Here is a 19,422-nt window from a genome sequence, read left to right on the forward strand (position 1 = left end):
AACATCTTTCTCCCTAAGAGATGAGGAGAGGACTGATGCATTGCATCCATTTGTGAGCCTGTGGGAGACCTCTCAGGGAGCTTCAGGCCACACATCCCTGGGCATCTGTGTGGCTTCTGGAAGGATTGACTAATTTTGATGACATTTCACCCCTTGTTTAAAGTTGTAAGGTGCATATTGTTTGGTTGATGTTTCAGAGCACAGTCAGGAAATAAAAGATCAATTGATAAATATTTGTATTGGGTGGTGACTGGCATAAGCCACTCCCCATTGGGAGGAAAGTGGCCACAGGGACTGTGTAGACTTTGAGACTGAGGTGTCTGAAAGAATCCTGGTACCTGCGCTGTGGCCTCCCAGTCAGCCGCCCCTCCTCCGCAGCACTTGGTTGAGCTGCTGGCAAGGCCAGACCGTGCCCAGCGTGTTTCCCAGAGGCTGCTGTCTCCTTCCCCCACAGCATCCACTTGCTGGTCTGAATCCGTAAGTTTTGCCAGCTTCATTTTGCATGCTTATTTGCATGTCTTTACCGATACTCTCATCTGATGGTTGGTGGTGCAGAGCACAAACAGCAGCTTCATTGTCAAGGGCTTGTCATGCCCAGCTGCTTTCTGCCACTTGGGGATGCTTCCCCAGCCACGGGCCAAGGCCTGGCCAAGGCTAAAAGAAGACACAAATACATTCCTTTTCATGATCTCTCTTCCAGAGAAGAGAATCTTGAGTCAATTCATGCAAATTACCATGCAAATTTCCACAGCACACTTTATTACTGTGTCTTGTCAGAATGTGGATGCAAAATTACATTTCATAATAAATGCACGTAGCAAAAACGATTTCAACAAGTGCCTCAGGAAACATCTCTTTCCTTGGGCATATGCTGGGCCAATGGGAGCTTTCGTGTAGAGGGAGGCGTGTAACGCACCATCATTCTGAACTGTGTGTCTGAGCCCCTGTTAACACTGGTTAATACCACATTCAGAAGGAGATAAATGTGGACGCAGCTATGAAATCTGTCCTTGTTAAGGTTCCACCTGTTTTGTATAAAACGAAGTGCCTGCCATTTTTCATAAGCAGTACAGTTGGCAAGTACAGCAATATTAAAGGAATAAATAAGCATTGCCAGGTTTGGGGTGATCTAACCACAGCAGGATGCAGTCCAGCCTCCTCGGAGGGGCATCGAGCCCATCGAGCCCAGGAGGCTCACCCAGCACAGTCGAGGAGGGAAGGAGAGGATCGTGGGGGTCATGTACTGGTAGGAGAGTCTCAGAGTCAAACCTGCTGCTCGTGTTGTCTTGATACCCTCTTTACATCCTTGTGGAAAAGTTTCCAGCAAGAATAATTTACTGCATACCTCATAAGAGGATACGGAATACAGAAAATGAATGCTGTGGCCAAGACTCCATGGTTCGTTTGGAACCCACCTCTTTGAGGGCCAGCCTTTCCTGAAGCTCTGGGAACACTCATTTATTGGGATGTGAATACAGATTACAAGCACAAAGGTTCCCAGGACCAAGTTTCTACAGCATCTTTTGGAAATCCCTCAGTCAGTTGGTCAGTCCTCATTTTGTTTGCACAGAGTACCTTCATGCAGTCTAACTCATTTGATCCAAGAGTCCTTGAAGGAAGCTGTGATTATCCCCATTTTAGAGATAAGAAGCTGAGGGCCAGAGAGGCTGTCATTTTTCCAGGATACTCCCAACGCGGTGTTCTTCCAAGCCCATTATACAGCATTCAGAGCCTGCCAAGGCACTGGCAGAGGTCCCTGAAGACGGACCAGGGCCCTCTGGGCACATGACCCCACCCAGGTCCATTTGGGTGGGGCACTCTGCTAGCTGCATGCCAGATCCTCTAGGCCTGGCCATGCACTGCTCTAGGAGGCACTGACAGGGAGCCTAGGGTTGCTGGCAGAAATCTGTCCCCCTCCCCCATGGAGGCTCCTGGTCACCTCAGCCTCTTAGCCTCCTGGCCTCACCAGGGCTGTGTGCATACATTGATCTGGGCTTTACCTTCAAAGGAGAAATGACTCCCTCCCTACCACACACTCATACCCACACAAGCCTCTTACACCTACTACCTTCCACATGCAGATACACAGTTGCATGCACACTCGTGTATCTCCATTCATCACGTGTCTACTCACATACACTCATGACCACATTCCCATCAATACACTCACACACTGTATGACCTGTGCTGACCTTTGAGAGGGAATGGAGGTTGTGGCCTACGTGGGTAGCTAGTTGTTCTTTTTGTCTGGTGTCCCCATATTATCCTTTCAGATAATTTCTATTGATCTGTTTTCAAGTTCACTGTTTCATCTGTCATTTGCTGTCTTCTGTTAAGCATTTAAAAATTTCAGATATTGTATTTTTAGTTCTAAATTTATATTTGCTTCTTTATAGTTTCTCTGCGGAGATGCACAGATTAAAATCTGTGTCTTCATTGTGAGCATGTTTTCTTTATATGTTTGAGCATAATTGTATTAGCTGCCGAAAAATGCTTGCTACTTTCAACATCTGGGTCACCTCGGGGCTGGTCTCCATTTATTCTTTTTTTTCTTAAATACGGCTTTTAGTTCATATGTATAGTAATTTTGAGTTGTATACTACACATTGTGATCAAGACTATGGACTCTGCTTGTTCCTTTGGAATAGTACCTGTTGAACCCAAATTCTCAATTCTCTCCCCCGTGGTAGGCAGCAACTTAAAGTTCTGTTCAGCTTTGTTTGTTTGGTTTTCAGTCTTAGGCTACTTGTGGTCTCTTTGGGCCAGAGATTTGGGTAGCATTTACATGCAGAATTTGGGATTTCTCATCTCCAGGATTTTCCACATGTTCCAGCTGCTGTGATAGTTTTATGATCTGCCCTCTCATTTTTAACCAGTAAGACTATGGGTTTCTTGCCAAGTTGTAGCTACCCCTCAGCTCCAGCCGGGGCTGCCTTTAGGTGAATGAACAGTCGTAAAAACAGGAGCCTTGCCCAGGGCCATTCTCTTCTTATAAGTGTTGACTCCCCTCTAGATTCTACCTGCTTTTGTCACTTTCTAGTGCCTTCAGTTAGTTGTTTTTTACATTCTGCTCAGAATTTATAATTGTAATCTGTAAGAGGGTTGGTTCTGATTACCAAAATCGGAACACCCCCATTCCCTCCATCTGGGATTTACTCCCCATACTTCCCATCCTCTACTATTTCCCCATCTTCACCTGCTGGTAAGTTAGTATTCACTCAAGGACTGGCGTAGTTGCCCTGCCTTTCCTCAAGAAATCAATCAGAAGCAAGGTCCGCCTCCTCTTAGAGACCCTCTAACTACAATAGTCCTACCCATCTGTCAGGGACCATAGTTCTGTGTGCTAATCTTAGCGCCTCCACAAGTTTGGAAGTTCAAGGCTGAATCGTGAACTGTGAATAGGTGTTAGCCATATGGAGGAGCATTCCACGGGAGGGAACAACTCCTTATAGGCTGGGACCAGGGCTTATTTTGGTCTAACACATAGTAAACACTCAAGAGTGAATAAGTGAATGAGTGCTACTTACTTACACCATATGCCAGAAAGGAGCTGCCCAGGAAAGACCGTGACCACCTTCTCCCTGCAGATCTGGCCTGTCTGGGAGCAATGGGCTCCAGCTGGCAGTAGTGTAGGGCCAACTGCTTATGCCTCGTGTCTGGAAAAATAAATGACGCCAAGGAGCTAGAAAATTTCTGGTAACCAAGGCCATCTTAAAAGTTCTTGTTTCTGTTCTGCCCTTAGAGAGCTGACTTTTGTTGTTGTTGTTAAAATGCAAATGAACTTCCTCTTAATGTGGACTCTGCCGAGCTGTTATGGCTAATGACCATAGATTCTGACAGGAGGGAGCCAGAAAGGATGTGACCCACACACACACACTCAGTGACAGCTTCAGAAATGAAGGGACTTCAGGAAGCAGAGGGAATACAGCTCAACAGTCAGGAGCAGGGGCTTTGCAGTCAGGGAGACCTGGGTTCTAATCCTGCCTCTGCCACCCCCACCTGTACGACCTAAGTTCAGAGTGAGCCTTGGTTTTTTCATCCGTGATTAGCCCCTTCTGCAGGCATGGGCATCTCCCTGTCTCTCACCCCAGGCAAGGAATCTGCCCCTCCTCCTGGATACCGCAGACTCCTCAGACCAATTACAGCAGGAGCTCAGAATCTACGCAGTTGTTTGCAAACTTTACTGCACAAATGAGTTATCTGAGGGCTTGTGTGGAATTCTGATTCCCAGACTGACACCCCAGAGATTGTGATTCTGTCTGTCTGGGCTGGGCTCAGCAATCTGCATACTTAACAAGCTTCTGATGTGATTCTGAAGCAAGTGGTCCATGCACTACGTGTTGAGAATTACCACATCACTGGCCACTGGGAGAGACTGACTAGTATGAGATCTTTCCAGTTTAGAAAGGAAACTGTTAAATGAGGGGCCCTGAGGCCAACCTGAGGGCTCAGAAGATGACTGGATTCAGCAGAGGAGCTGAATCTTGATCTCTGATTAGGTTTTAACCATGTGGAAGAGCGTTAGAAAAGGCACAGAAACACAAAGTGACTTGTGCGTGTAGAGTCCTGACCACAGTATTATTACTAAAGTATGAAGTGCAAGCTGGGAAAGAGGGGAACGAGGTCAAAGGAAGCGACGGGCAGACCCTTTGCAGGCCAAGCTGGAGTGTTCGGATTGTTTCCTGGGGGCAGTAGGGAGTGATATGATCAGATTTATGTTTTAGAAAGATAACACTGGTGCTGGTGAGAGATTATTTATCCAGGGAGAACCTCAGGGCAGAGAGACCAGTCAGGAAGCTGTTAGGCTGTTCAGGTAAAAGAAGTTGGAGGACTGAACTGGGGCAGTTCTGGTGGGGATGGAGAGAAGCAGACAGGTGAAAACACTCAGGACGCAAAGTATCAGCTCAGTGATTCCTCTGCTGTGAGGGGGTGGACGAGAGAGCAACGGAAGAGGAGGAACTCAGGAGGGCTTCTGGAGGCTTGGGCACCCATGGAGGTGGAGGTGCCATTCATTGAGATGGGGAAAGTAGAAGATGTAAGTCTGGAGGGGGATGAGGGGCTCCGGGTGGGACACATATGTTTAGTGAGAGGTCTAGAGGACACGTGGATGGACATGTCCAGTAAGCGGTCAGATACCTGGATCTGGGGCTCAGGACAGAGGTGAGGCCTGGAATGTAGGTTGGGAAGCCAGCAGCACATCCTTTTTGAAGCTGTGACAGTAAATGAGGTCCCCTGACACAGTAGGGAACACCAACATTTTAGGGACAGAGAAAGGAAGAGGATCCTGTAAGAGACCAATAAGGGACAGCAGTTAGAGAGGCAGGGAGAGCCAGAAACAAGTCACGTCATGAAAACGAAGGAAGAGTGTCAAGGAAGAGATTGGTCCACAGGGTCAAGTACATCTAGTAGAGTCTGGCCTATAGAGTGTCCTTACAATTTGCAGATGAATGGCCATGGCGACCACAGCCAGAGCAGCCTCAGTGGGCAGAGGGGCAGGAGTCAGACCACTGAGCAGTGGGTGAGAAGAGAGGAAGTGGGGACAGCTGGTTTGGGTCCTTTTCCAAGAAACATACCAAGGGAATGGAGGTGAGAGATTGGCAGAGAGCTGGAGAGCCACTTAGTGACAGGGAAGGTTTTTTTTTTTAAGGATGCAAGAATTTTAAGAATGTTTCTTGGATGAAAGGAAAGAGTGAGTAGAGAATGAGGGGTTGAGAAAAGAGAAAAGAACCTTGATGGCTGAGAAGCTCAGGGCCAAGAGAACCCCAAGGAGAGGCTTGCTTTGACAGAAGGAGCAAATGCTCAGAGCCTGGAGGGATGGAGATACGGCTGGACACACATAGACAACTTTGCAAATATCTTTGTATTCTGGCTCTGCCATTTCCAGCTGTTGACACTGAGGAAGTAATTTAGCATCTCTTATACAGTTGACCCTTGAACAAGGTGGGTCTAAACTGGGCTGGTCCACTTATATGCAGTTGTTTTCAGTAGTAAGTACTACAGTACTACACCATCTGCAGTTGGTTGAACGGAGGAACCGAAGTGCGATACTGAGGACCGACTGTAAGTTATACACGGGTTTTCCACTGTGTGGATGGCCGGCACCCCTAACCCACACGTTGCTCAGGGATCAACTTTACTCAGTCTTCTTAGCAGAAACGTATAAATACTAAAGAGCATAACTCATGGCACAGGTTATCAGGATTAAGTTAAGTAATGCATATTAAGTTCTTACCTGGCACATGATGAGCACTCAGATGTTTAGTCATTGTTACTGTAGTTATCATCGTTGTTATATTAGAGGGTAAAAGCAAGGAATTGAAGTGGTTTGTACTTGATGTGGTAAAGTAGATTTGAGGCCATCTTCTGAGAGTGAGTCTCGTGGAGGATGAAGCAGGGACAAAACAGGAGGATGTTAGGAATTGTTACTGATGTGGATGGAAACAGGAGGTGGTCGAGGACAAGTCACATGTTTTTATATATCACAGACTTACCATTTCTGGTGCTCCTATATTCCTTCTTTAAAGATCCAAACTTCCATCTGTAAAATTTCCCTTCAGCCTAAAGTGTTCATTTCCTGTAATGAGGGCTCACTGGTGACAAATGATCACAGTTTTCCCTTATCTGAAAATGTTTTTGTTTTGCTCTCAGTGTTGAAGGAAATTTTCACTGGCTTTAGGATTCTAGGCTTACATGATGGGGATGATGGTGGTTTGTTTCTTTTAGAATTTTAAAGATTTTGCTCCATTGTCTTCTGTTCTCAATTGTTTCTGAAGGGAAATCACCATCATTCCTGTCATTGTTTCCTTGTATGTATTGTGTCTTTCTGTTTCCTAGCTGCTGTTAAGGTTTTCTCTTTATCTTTAGTTTTCAGCAATTTGACTATGACTTGTGTGGGTGTAGTTTCCTTTGTATCCTGTTTTAGGTTCACTGAGCTTCTTGAAGCTGTGGGTTGATGTTTCTAATCAAATTGAGAAAATATCTGACCATTAGTTTTTGTTTGCTTGTTTGTTTTTACTCTTTCTGAAACCCCATCTACATGTATATCAGGTCTTTATATTGCCCTAGAAGTTCCTGAAGTTCTGTTCATTTTTATTCTTTTAAAAATCTGTGCTTCAGTTTGAACAACTTCTTTTGGACTGTCTTCAAGTTTACTGCCCTTTCCTCTGAAGTGTCCTAGCTGCTGTTATTCAAATCCAAGGCATTTTTATTTCAGGTATTGTGCTTTTTTGTGTTAAGATTTCTGGGTTTTGTTTTAGTCTCCATATATCTCTTGAAATTCACCCATAGTATTCATCTTTTTCCTTTATATTTTTCACACAGTTATAATAATTATTTTAAAGTTCTTGTCTGCTAATCCAACATCTGAGTCATCTGGGTATCTGTTTCTATTGAGTTTTTTTCCATTAATTATGGCTTAAATTTCCTGCCTCTTCATGTCTAATCCTTTTTTATTGTGTAGTGGACATCGTGAATAATAATAAGTTGTAGAGATTTGTAGATTCTGTTACCTTCCTCTGAAGAGTGTTGAGTTTTATTTCAATGGGGAATTAAATTATGGGCAACTTAATCCTTTTTTTTTTTTTGGAAGAGTTTACTTACCATGTTTTTTTTTGTTTGTTTTTTTTTTGTTTGTTTTAGTAGATCTTTATTGGAGTATAATTGCTTCACAATACTGTGTTAGTTTCTGTTGTACACCAAAGTGAATCAGCCATATGCATACCTATATCCCCATATCCCCTCCCTCTTGTGTCTCCCTCCCACCCTCCCTATCCGACCCCTCTAGGTGGTCACAAAGCACCGAGCTGGTCTCCCTGTGCTATGCTGCTGCTTCCCACCAGGTAGCTATCTATTTTACATTTGGTAGTGTATATATGTTGATGCTACTCTCACTTTGCCCCAGCTTCCCCCTCCCACCCTGTGTCCTCAAGTCCATTCTCTATGTCTACATCTTTATTCCTGTCCTGCAACTAGGTTCATCAGTACCATTTTTTTTTTTGTTTTTAGATTCCATATATATGCGTTAGAATACGGTACTTGTTTTTCTCTTTCTGACTTACCTCACTCTGTATGACAGACTCTAGGTCCATCCACCTCACTACAGATAACTCAATTTTGTTTCTTTCTATGGCTGAGTAATATTCCATTGTATATATGTGTCACATCTTCTGGGCGGGAGACCTAAATAGACATTTCACCAAGGAAGACATACAGATGACCAAGAGGCACATGAAAAGATGCTCAACATCACTAATTATTAGAGAAATGCAAATCGGAACTACAGTGAGGTATCACCTCACACCGGTCAGAATGGCTGTTATCAAAAAATCTAGAAACAATAAATGCTGGAGAGGGTCTGGTGAAAAAGGAACCATCCTGCACTTTTGGTGGGAATGTAAATTGGTGCAGCCACTGTGGAAAACAGTATGGAGGTTCCTTAAAAAACTAAAAACAGAACTACCATATGACCCAGCAATCCCACTACTGGGCATATACCCTGAGAAAACCATAATTCAAAAAGAGTCATGTACCACAGTGTTCATTGCAGCACTATTTACAATAACCAGGACATGGAACCTACTTACCATGTTTAAAGTTTGTTAAGATAGGTCTCTTTTGGTTTTTTCCTTAGTCCTCTGATATAACCCTTAATCCTGAGATGATGTCCTTTTTCCCAGAGCTGGCCCTTCTGGGGTTCTCATGAAATGCCTGAGGTGTTTACCAAGTTCTTCTAACTTGGTGGGACTAGGAAGCTACCTCAGGTTAAGCATAGGATCTCACTTCATTTTCTTCCCTTCCTTTAGAGATTATAACCCCTCCATTTTCTGCCTGCTTTTGATCACTTTTCGGTGATTGCAAATTGTTATTTGTGGCATTTGTGCAGAGTTTATAATAGTTATCTGTGGGTGGGTTAGTTTGATACAAACTACTTAGCCATTATTGGAAGTGAAACTTAGGGAGATGTTTTTGAGCAGAGCTGATGCCTCAGCCACATCCAAGGACAGTGCCTGTGCTTTGGCACCAGTGTGTGCAGCTGTGGGAAGGTCTTTTGTGGCTCAACGGCCTGGCTGGGTGGGAAGTGTAGCCAGAACAGGTCTGAGAGACTGGGCACTTAAGGAACCAGGTGTTTCCCTGATGTGGAAGAAGCATGAAAGTGGGAATAGAGGTGGGAGAGAGCTGGAGAGATAGGAAGTTGGTCCTTTCAGCCTTACTTTCATCATTACCACTGATCTGCTATTGTGAGGGGTAGTAAAGTATGTGAGTGTTCAGCAAATGGTGTTTATGATTATGGAGGCCACTGGGTTGAGCTTTACCAGAGCTTGATCCACAAGGCACAATCCTTGTCATGTCATCTGGTGACTTCTCTGTCCTCCATGGAAGCACATGTGAGGCGAAATGGGGTTGTTGTTGTTACATTATCATCAGGAACATCACTGTCACCATCCATGCTGCCTACCCTTGAGGGGTATGTTTCTCCGTGGTTCTTTGCTCTATTAGTTTGGATAGAGCTAGGCTGTATTAAAAGAAACTGCAAATAACAGTGGCTTAAGCGAAATAGAAGTCCAGTTCTCTGTCACACAACAGTCTGGGCGTAAGAGTCTCAGGCTGCTGAGGGGGCTCTACAGGCAGGAACTCAGGCTTCCTCTGTCTGGTTCATCTGTCGCCACTACTCTGTCACCTTCATCTGGATGGGCCAATATGACTTATTACCACCTGTCTTTATTCCAAACAGTGGGAAAGGGAAAGGGGCAGCTGTGGGTACATCGCCTCTGCCCATGAAGGACCCATCCCAGAAGATGCAAATGTCACCTTCACATCCCACTGACCAGAGAACTTAGCCACCCAGCTACAAAGGAAGCTGGGAAATACAGTCTTTATTTGGGGCAGCCATGAGTTTATCTATACGTTTGGAGCCGTAATACTATAGAAAGGGAGACTCCGTGTTGGGGGACAGCTAGCAGTCCCTGCTACCAATCCTGAGGTCATACACCTGGATTTTTAACTCAAGGGTCACTTTACAGAAGGAGCTTGGCAGTCCCTGGGGAGCCCACTGAGCACTGAAGTTGAGAGATGTCCACCTGCTCTGTACGTTTCTCCGTGACAGCAGACAAGGATCATTGCTCTAACAGATACCAATAAGTGGAGGTAGTGTGACTGTTAAGGAACAAGGCTCAGTCTACAAGCCGCTCGTCAATTCCAGACTTATTCCCCAGTGGCTACACCATGCAGGAAAGGTGTGCAAAGCTGGGGTTGAAAGAGCCCAAGTGATGCCAAGATTTTACACTGATCCTCCCAGCTCTGCCTCTGACTGGCAAAGTCACGCTCGGTGTGTGCTTTAACTTTCCAGGTCTCCAGAGTAGGGGATTGAGTTGTGTCTAAGGTGTTTGCTTAGCACGCATGTTGTAGAATTGTATGATTCCTTGACACTCCCTATCTTTGCACTAAAGCAAGCTTACAGGAGGATGCAGACACTTTAACTCCTTTGTGGAACGGGTGAGGGTGGGAGTGTACATGCACCTGCTTGCAGGGGCCTGCAGACATGGGTTTTTCTATTTCCTTGGGCTTTCTTGGTTGTGTTTTTTTTTTTTTTTTTTTTTTTTGCTGTATGCGGGCCTCTCACTGTTGTGGCCCCTCCCGTTGCAGAGCACAGGCTCCAGCCGCGCAGGCTCAGCGGCCATGGCTCACGGGCCCAGCCACTTCGCGGCATGTGGGATCTTCCCGGGCTAGGGTACGAACCCGCGTCCCCTGCATCGGCAGGCGGACTCTCAACCACTGCACCACCAGGGAAGCCCTTGGTTGTGGTTTTTGTAGTCAGAAGTCACCGCACAATTTTCCTTTCAATGAAGCTTATTTCTCAGCCCTATTTTTCTTTAAAAATGCTTTATTTATGCTTCTAGAACTATTATATGTTCATTGTAGAAAATAGAAAAAGGTACAATGAAAGAAGCCAAAAAAAAAAAAAAAGCACCCACAGTGTCAGTACTCAGACACCAGCACTATTAAGGCTTTAGTGTAGTCCCTTCACGTCAACGTCTAAGAAAATATGAAAAATACTTGTATCTCTACTTCAGTTAATCAAGTTGGGATCACACTATACATGATGTTTTGTAACCTGCTTTCTTTCACCTGATGACCATTTCCCGAAATCCTTAAATATTTTTCAAGGACGTGATTTTTAATGGCTGCCAAAGTTTCTGATCATTTGGATGAACCACCGTGTCCTTAACCAGTGCCCTGACATTCAGGCTGTGTCGGAGTCTCCATTATTATTAATTACATAGCAGTGACTGTTTCATGCTGCAAGCATCTTGCTCCCGTCACAAACACTGGGTGCAGGTTCGGCGCAGAGAGGTTGGAGGCCTGCCCCAAGCCACACAGCAAGTGAGTGATGGGTCCCAGCCATCTGGCCCAACTGCATCTCCTTGTGCCAGGACAGGGGAGGCACAGGCGTGACCTAGACAGTTGGCTTCCAGTGTGTCGATCTGGGTAGAGAAGAGCCGGTGGGTTTCGCAACGAGATGCTGCTGTGGGTGGCCGTGATGCTCCTGGGGAAAGCCAGCTGCTCTCTGCCCGCCCCTGCGGCAAGCCGCCCTGCCCCCGCTCCACCTCCTGGCCAGTGGTGATCCCCCGCCAGGCGCTCGAGTTCCAGGGCTGAGGAGAAAAGCTTTGGGAGACTCGAGTGGAGGCTGGGAGGGAAGGAGGCAGGCGGGGCCGGCAGGCTGGGGCAGGGAGACCACCTCGTTCCTGCTCCTCCGGGCTCCCCCCTGAGCGGGGCAGGAGATACACGTGCCAGTGGCCCTGCTGCTGGGGAAGCCGCCTCACCTGTTCTCTCCTCTCCTTTCCAAAGCACTTTTCTCTTCCTCTCCAAAAAGTATCACTCCCTAAACACCTATCCTCATCCTTGTTTAGCTCAAACTCACTCCCTCTGAGAGGGGCAAGAGGGTTAACTGTTGAGCTGGGAGTGGGGCAGCAGAGCAGAACCCACCTAAGGCTCGGCGTGGGTGACCCCTTTTGCTGGCTGTGTCCCCGCCTGGGTGTCTCAGCTTTTGCCCCTTTGCCTGAGACCTTTCGGGTTTGACCGTTCTGTGCTTTTCTCTAACAGGCAACCATTGGGATTGACTTCTTGTCAAAAACCATGTACTTGGAGGATCGTACGGTGAGTGCCTGACTTGACTCAGGAGGACGGGCAGGGCTCCTTGGGACCTATCCCCTGGGGCCCACACTGGGCACCGCTGAGAGCCTGTGCCTGGCCAGCGTCCCAGAGCCGGCCCCTCCCTCAGCCCCCACTCCCACCACGAGGACCTCACTGCCCCCTGAGCCTCCTCCCTCCCTGTGACAGGTGCGACTGCAGCTCTGGGACACAGCCGGCCAGGAGAGGTTCCGCAGCCTGATCCCCAGCTACATCCGGGACTCCACGGTGGCTGTGGTGGTGTACGACATCACAAGTGAGTGTGGGGCCTGGGTGCTGGGCGGAGGGCAGCTCGCAGGGGCTCCGGGGCCAGGTGCGGCCCCAGCCAGGCTGCAGAGTGTGTGTGTGTGTGTGTGTTTGTGTGTATGAAGATGGGAGAAGACGCTGGTCCCCAGGCCAACCTTGACCTGGCAGCCGTGGTTTTGTCAGCAGCATCCCAGTTCCTTACCGGGTTCCGTGGGAGGGGAGGCCCAGCGGGTCCAGGAGGGCCTTGGGTGGCCTGCACTTCTCACACACTGTGGCTCTTCTGGCCAAATCAGCTGTTCTCAAGAGCGACGCACAGCCCTGAGGGAGGCTCGTGGGGCTGGGGTGAGGGGTAGGGCCTGGTGCAGAGCCCCACTGCCCAGGCAGGTGTCAGGGCACACACCTGGCAAGCGCTTGGGCTGCAGTCATGGGTGTGGTGGGAGGATGCCCCAGCCGGCTGCCTCTGGCTCTGACCGCAGGCTCCCTGCACACCTGAGAGCGGGTGGGAGCTGGACCCTGAGGAGGCCTGGGCTCCTGCAGCCTGATGCTGAGCATAAGGAAGGTCAGGCTGCGAGAAGCCCAGGTTTCCAGGAAAGGGAGGCTCCGCTCCCCTTGGGTCTGCGGGCTGCTGAGTGGTGGGCATCGCCCTGTGACTGCTCTTCTGTGCGGCGGCGTGTCACAGCTTCTGACTGAGGAGGGGGCTGCCCTGAAATGCCTGGCCTCTCCTGGCTTTTATCTGCTCCTGGGGCCGCCTTCCCCGCTCCCCTTACTTTCAGGGCCTGAGGGTGCTCTTCAGAAATCCCTCTGAGCTCCTGTCAGCGGGAGGCTGCTCTGCAGGGCCCTCCTGCGCTGGGAGCTGCTGCGGTCCCACACACACACTGTCACACTGTTTCCAAGCTCAGCCAAGTCTACTGCACCCATTTCTCACTCTGCTGTGAGCCTCCAAAGTCAGGTCCGACTCTCAGGTGGGCCCTAGGACCACTACTAGGAAGTCATGACCCAGCGGCCTTCCAGATGCTGTGACTTCTCTCCCCAGAGGGTGGCTCAGCATATGAGGGGCCTTCGGGGACCCCGGGCACAGCTCCACAAACACGTGTGGACGTCCTTGGGAGGACCCAGGCCCGCTGGACTGTGCTCCCGCGCCGCCCAGGTGTCTGAGGGTGCACACACCCCTCCCTCCTGCTCCTGGTCTTACTCCCTTCCCGCCCTCTCCCTCTCCTGCCAGGGCTGCCGCTCACGCCCTGTTTTATCTGCACTTTCCACCTCCAGATCTCAACTCCTTCCAACAGACCTCTAAGTGGATCGATGATGTCAGAACAGAGAGGGGCAGCGACGTCATCATCATGCTGGTGGGCAACAAGACGGACCTGGCCGACAAGAGGTAGGTGCAGCGGGCTGCAGGCCGGGCCCCCTCCATACCTCTGCAGCTCCTCCTGGACGGGGAGTGCTGGGATTTGTGGGTGAGCAGCCCCTGTGAGCTACCCCCTGCCCAGCACCCTGTCTGACCTGTCCCCCTGCATCTGGGAAGGACCCCCTTGGGGCACCGGAGGCTTTGAAAGCACCTGGTAGACGCCTACCCACGGGTGTGTCATGTCTGAAGCCCCACCTTCCAGGCTGGCAGGGGCAGGGCAGGCCTCCACGCGTGGCCTGAGTGGAGCCATATGCGCCCGGCTGGCCCAGCAGCGCATGGTCTGGGCCCGGCCTCAGTGCAGACACAGACACAGCAGCCCTCGGGCTCCCACCGGCCCTGCGCCTGTGAAATGCCTGGCTGATGTGGGTGTGGGTGTGAAGGCCCTGGTCCTTCGCCGTGTCTGGGTGGGACGCTCTCCCTGAAGAGGCTGCTTGCTCCACACCATCCTCCAGGCACAGGGCTGACCCCAGCGCCCTTCCCTGCACTGGTCCACTCATCTCATGGGGCAGGTAGAGCAATGAGTCATGGACTGAGGGCTTCCTGAGATGTACTCTGCCCGTTTAGGGAATAATCTGAATTAGAGGCTGCTTTATTTGAATCTTGTCCTTGAAGTGAAGAAAACGGAGTTCAAAGCCCAGCTCCTTCGCAGTAGGTGACCTTGGGGCCGTTACTTTTAACCTCAGTGTTCTCATTTGGAAAATGGGGCTGATGGTACCACCCAGAGAGGCGGTCTGTGGCTGGCAGTGCTTTACGAATGTTGGCTCTGGCCGTGGTGACACTGCGAAAGGGACAGCAAGCCACCTGCCTCAGGGCCTGCTCCCAACCTGGACGGAGCTGCCAAGGAGTAGGGAGGGGCTGGTGTCCTGCTGTGCCCTGAGGGAGCCCTGGGGTCCAGCCCTGACCTCAGGGCTGACTGAGGGCCCCCATCATCTGAGGCTGCTCCCTCCGCCCCCACCAGGGGCTACTTCCCTACTGAACTGGTCCCCCCTCGCCTCCCCTCCAGGCAGATAACCATCGAGGAGGGGGAGCAGCGCGCCAAAGAACTGAGCGTTATGTTCATCGAGACCAGCGCCAAGACCGGCTACAACGTGAAGCAGGTGGGGTCTGCCGCCTTTGGCCAAGGGGCTAGTGACTAGGTGGGGCCATCCAGCCACCAGATGGGGAGCGAGTAGCCTCCAGAGCTCTACTGCTCGCCCTCAGGCCGTCGGGGCTATGGGATCAGCCACCAGCTTCAAGGAGGCCGAGAGACGTAGCATTCCCCTGCTTCTTACCTCACGTGGGGTGGACGTGCAGGAGAGTCTATCCAATCAGCATTTTGGGGTTCCTGCCTTGTGCTTGGCACATGCTCAAGGCTGTGGCGGTCCAGGCAGGCTTGGAGACAAGAGCCCACCCACGGTGCGGTCCGAGCTCGCAGTGGGGGGAGGCCTGGGAGTCAGAAGCCTCAGAGGAGCCGTAGAGGGGGTGGGGTTAGGGCTGAGCCTGGGAGCAGGGGGCTTCTCCTGGGTCCACAGACCCCCAAGGAGTCCACGGATGGAATTCAGCAGGTCAGTGGATTTAGGTGGGAAACAAGTGTCTCTGCACTAACCTCTGACGGGTCTCCAGCATTTCCTGCAGCTGTGAGCGTAGGCAACCCAACTCCGTATGTTAGCAGCACCTGGGGCTTTATCACCGTAGAGGTCACAGCCGCTTTCTTATCACCTTACGTGGTGTCGCAGGTCTCTTGAACTTTTTCCCACCTCAGTATCTCAGGGGCTGTCAGACCCCCTGCCGGCTTCTGCTCTTTAACAGGTTCCCGGGCTGCTAGTCACAAGTCTGTATCTTTAAAGATTTTAGAAGCTTGTTTCAATACTAAATGGTCTCCTTTACATAAAACTTATATGTAATTCATTTCACACACTTAAAAGGAGCCCATAGGCTTCGCCAGCCTGCCAAAGGAATCTTTTGTTCAAAAAAAGGTGAGGAACCCCTGTCTGCAGGGAAAAGAGGACTCAGAGAGGTGATGAGAGGGGGCGGCCTGGGCCAGGGGATCGGCATGGGCACCGGTGCCGCTGGAGGAGTGTCGGGGCCTGGCTGGGGGTCACTTCTGCCCTGCCGCCCCCAGCAGTGTCCAGGGGCACTAGACAAGCTGCTACTGCAGCAGCCGGCCTCACGCAGTGAGGCTTTACCCAGCCTGGGCAGTGCCTTGCCAGTGGGAGGTGGCAGAGGAGCAGAAAGGGACAGAATGGGAGGCCCCGAGCTCCCAGGACTCAGTGCCCCCACCCCAGTTGGAGGGTCATCAACGTGGCTCTCTTCCCTCCCATCCCCTTCCCAGCCTCCTTCAGAATAAGGCCAGGGTGGCCGTGGTGTCACCTGGAGGAGGGAGCTACCTGTCCCTGGAGGCCTGCAGGAGACACTGGTTGCTGCTCTGCGCGGCCCTGATGGAAAGGCTTGGGGGGCAGGGAAGCAGAGGGCAGCAGCCCCGAGGGCAGGTAGCCTCTGCCCCCATGGTCAGGGAGATGCCGATGCCCCCCTTGCTGGATTGCTCTGGAAGCCAGGCGATGGTCTGAGCCGGAGTTGTATATGGTCAGTTCTAAGCCTGTGTGGTGGAGAGGCATCCCCATGCAATGTAGCCTCCTGGACTCTGAACGTGAGCATATCTGCTCTCAGAAGCCCCCATGTGACCCCAAGAGCTTCCATCTAACTCCCACTTCTGCCAGCCACGCTCAGAGCCTCCCTGCAGCCTGCTCACAGGGTCCATACCACGCAGAGCCCACCAGTGGCTTCCCCGCCCGGACCCTTACCGCCCTTGGTCCTGTCACCCAGCCTGCGTGCTCACATGCGGCTGGGCTCTGGGGTGAGACCTTGAATAAGACTCACCCTGTCTTCAGAGAGCTCAGGCAGTGGAGAAGTTTTAAGCCCAGAGCTCACCTAGTTCCTGCAGTTGGTGTTTGTAGAGAAATGGGAGGGAATTGAGGATCTTCTGGTGCCTTGTGTTTCTGCCTTGTACTTGCCGTCACCCACTAGGTTCCACGCACGCACACACACACACACACACACACACGCACACAACCACACACACACAGTTCTCATGCACACTTTACAGACTTACATGCACAGAAACCCCACATGTGTACATGTACACACCATACACACTCATTCCCCCCCCCCACAGATGCCACACATCCACACCACACCACCCATACTCCTCTACACACAATATGCACATCGCACTCACCCACACCCAAGCAAACCCACAATGTCACATTCACACTCCTGTGTCCTTATTCCCTCCAAAAAAATCTCCGCTGTGACTGTGTGGCCCTGACTCCCAGCTGCCCCGATGCCCGTGGGGCTCCCTGAGGAGAGGGTCATTGTCTCAAGGGCAGGTCGAAAGTCCCTTCCCCACACCAGGTCCCTACATGGGCAGGGGGCCAGAAGCTTGTCTCCCAGGACCTAGATCGTTTTCTGCACTAGGGTAGGTCCCTGCCATCACCATGACCCACACTCAGCCCCTCATGACCCTGTGGCCAGCCTGCCTGGGTGAGAGGCCTGCCGGGGCCCAACGCCGTGAGAGGTGCTGGGGGCACAGGTGGGAGAAGTTAGGTGCAGCCCCTGCTGTCCAGGGTGAAGTCAGTGGGACAGAAAGAGAGCAGAGCCCGAGGTCAGGGTGAGAAGAGGCAGAGGGTGGAGACACCGGCAGCAGGAGGGGAAGGATGGGGGCTCATGCTGCATCTCCCCCTCTCCCCAGCTCTTCCGACGTGTGGCCTCGGCTCTGCCTGGAATGGAGAACGTCCAGGAGAAAAGCAAAGAAGGCAGTATCCTTTTCCTTTGACAAGTGAGTGAAAGATGTGCTGCAGAAGCCATTTATTCATTGATTTATCCACGTGGTATGTTAGAACAGTGGGCAGACCCTTGCCAGTTCTCCAGGCCAGCCTTCCTGGCAGATAGCTGTTCTGTGGGGCCTCCTCTGTACAGGGATGAGGCTGAACTCCAAGGTCCTTAAGACCATATCCAGCTCGAACCACCTAAGCTTCCAAAACAGTGTGGGAATGCCAGAGGGATGTGTGTGGAGTGGCAGTGTGGGGAGTGAGAGATAGTAAGTGCCCTTCTTTCCAGTGAACACAGACTTGTGTTTCACGGGGACAAGTGGAATCTCCGTTTCCGTGCACTCAGACGTGATTTCAGCATGGCCCAACCTCCTCTATGTGAGACGACTGCCCCACCAGGTGTCTCCTCCCCTGCCTGCCCTGCACAGCCCAGGCCTCCCCACTGCTCTGGGGGCAGGGTCTGCACACCACTCACACCGTCCACCCCAGAACTCAGGCCACACCCAAAAGCTGAAACTGAGGCTCAGAGAGGTGGTCTGATTTGCCCAGTGGGGAGGAAGGCAGTTGTTCATTGTCTATTTACTAATTTATAGTCTACCATGTTATAAATAATGTGTGTTTATGTATATATACGCTGCGTACACACAAAACAGGATAAAAATGTGCATAAGAAGATTGGGGTTTAGGGAAAATCAGGAAAAGTCATGGACAAAGTCATACTCAGAATATGCCATGGCCAGGTGGCCAAAAAGTGGTAAGGAGGGAAGGTGGTACGTGGTCTTTAGGGGAAGCATGGCTTTTTATAGTACTTAACTTCTGAAGAACCTTTCCCATCGTCCTTACCTAGGGACCACAAAACCTCCCTAGGACACGGGCAGCAGGTCCCATAGCAGGGCTGCTTCAACCCCTACCCACTCCCAGCCCCACAGGAAGGGCGATTCTGTGCAGTGCCGTGACCAGGCCTGGCCTGGCCTGACTGAGATTTCAGCCTGGTTAGGGCAGAGGGAGCGGCCTGGCTGTGCACTCTGCACCCGCTCCTCTGGCGGTTCCGATCGGTGCTTCTCCAGCCCACAGTCCCCACGGCGCCCGTGGAAAGGGCTGGAGAGGGGCTATGCTGACACCCTCCCCCAGGGATGTGGGTTCTCACAGCAGCAGCCTCAGGGTCTAAGCGACCCGTTCTGACGGGAGTTTGAGGGGTCAGGGTTGCTGTGCCCACCTGGGCAAGGCCTGTGTAGCCCTGTACTTTGTGAGGTGGGCTCCATGCCCGGACGGCAGGCTCCACCTCCTGGGCACTTTGGGGTGGGGCTGATAGGTAACAAGGCCGAGGCCGAGGCTGGTCACCGGGAAGCCTTCTAAGAAAGGGTCTGTCGGGCCTGTGTTTAGATGATGGTCCCACAGCCCAGGACAAGTTTTACTTCTGGTGGATACTGGTGAGGGCATGTGGAAGGGTCGGGGAAGAGGTGGAAGGGTGGGAACTGGTGACCCTGCATCCTTCCCACGCAGGCAAAGAAAAGAGCAAGTTCCTGGGTGTTTGCTGAGGGACAGAGGGGCTGCGCAGGGCAACTTAGGGGGCACCGGAGCAGGAGCGGGGGTGGGAGCTCCGAGAGAGTCATCTTCCTTAGCCCCGCCCCCTGCAGTGATCGACATCAAGCTGGACAAACCCCAGGAGCCTCCGGCCAGCGAGGGTGGCTGCTCCTGCTAATGCAGCCTGACCGCAGGCTTCCTTTAACACTACTCGCTTGTTGTGTTGCTTCCTATTGGTTAGCTTCCTAAGGG

At 51.1% G+C, this 19,422-nt stretch overlaps 1 protein-coding gene across 1 annotated transcript in view; it reads left to right on the forward strand.

Annotated features, from left to right (window-relative positions):
- Window positions 1-19,422, forward strand: part of RAB6B (RAB6B, member RAS oncogene family) — a 54,008-nt gene extending 34,586 nt beyond the window's left edge. The window contains exons 3-8 of the mRNA XM_082654795.1: window positions 12,100-12,153; window positions 12,337-12,442; window positions 13,699-13,810; window positions 14,844-14,937; window positions 17,568-17,634; window positions 19,284-19,422. Of these exons, the coding sequence (XP_082510921.1) occupies window positions 12,100-12,153; window positions 12,337-12,442; window positions 13,699-13,810; window positions 14,844-14,937; window positions 17,568-17,634; window positions 19,284-19,348 (498 nt within the window). The 3' untranslated portion in view covers window positions 19,349-19,422. The remainder of the gene's footprint in view (window positions 1-12,099; window positions 12,154-12,336; window positions 12,443-13,698; window positions 13,811-14,843; window positions 14,938-17,567; window positions 17,635-19,283) is intronic.

The sequence above is a fragment of the Grampus griseus genome (assembly GCF_964374135.1).
Source record: "Grampus griseus genome assembly, chromosome: 5".
Lineage (NCBI taxonomy): Eukaryota > Metazoa > Chordata > Mammalia > Artiodactyla > Delphinidae > Grampus > Grampus griseus.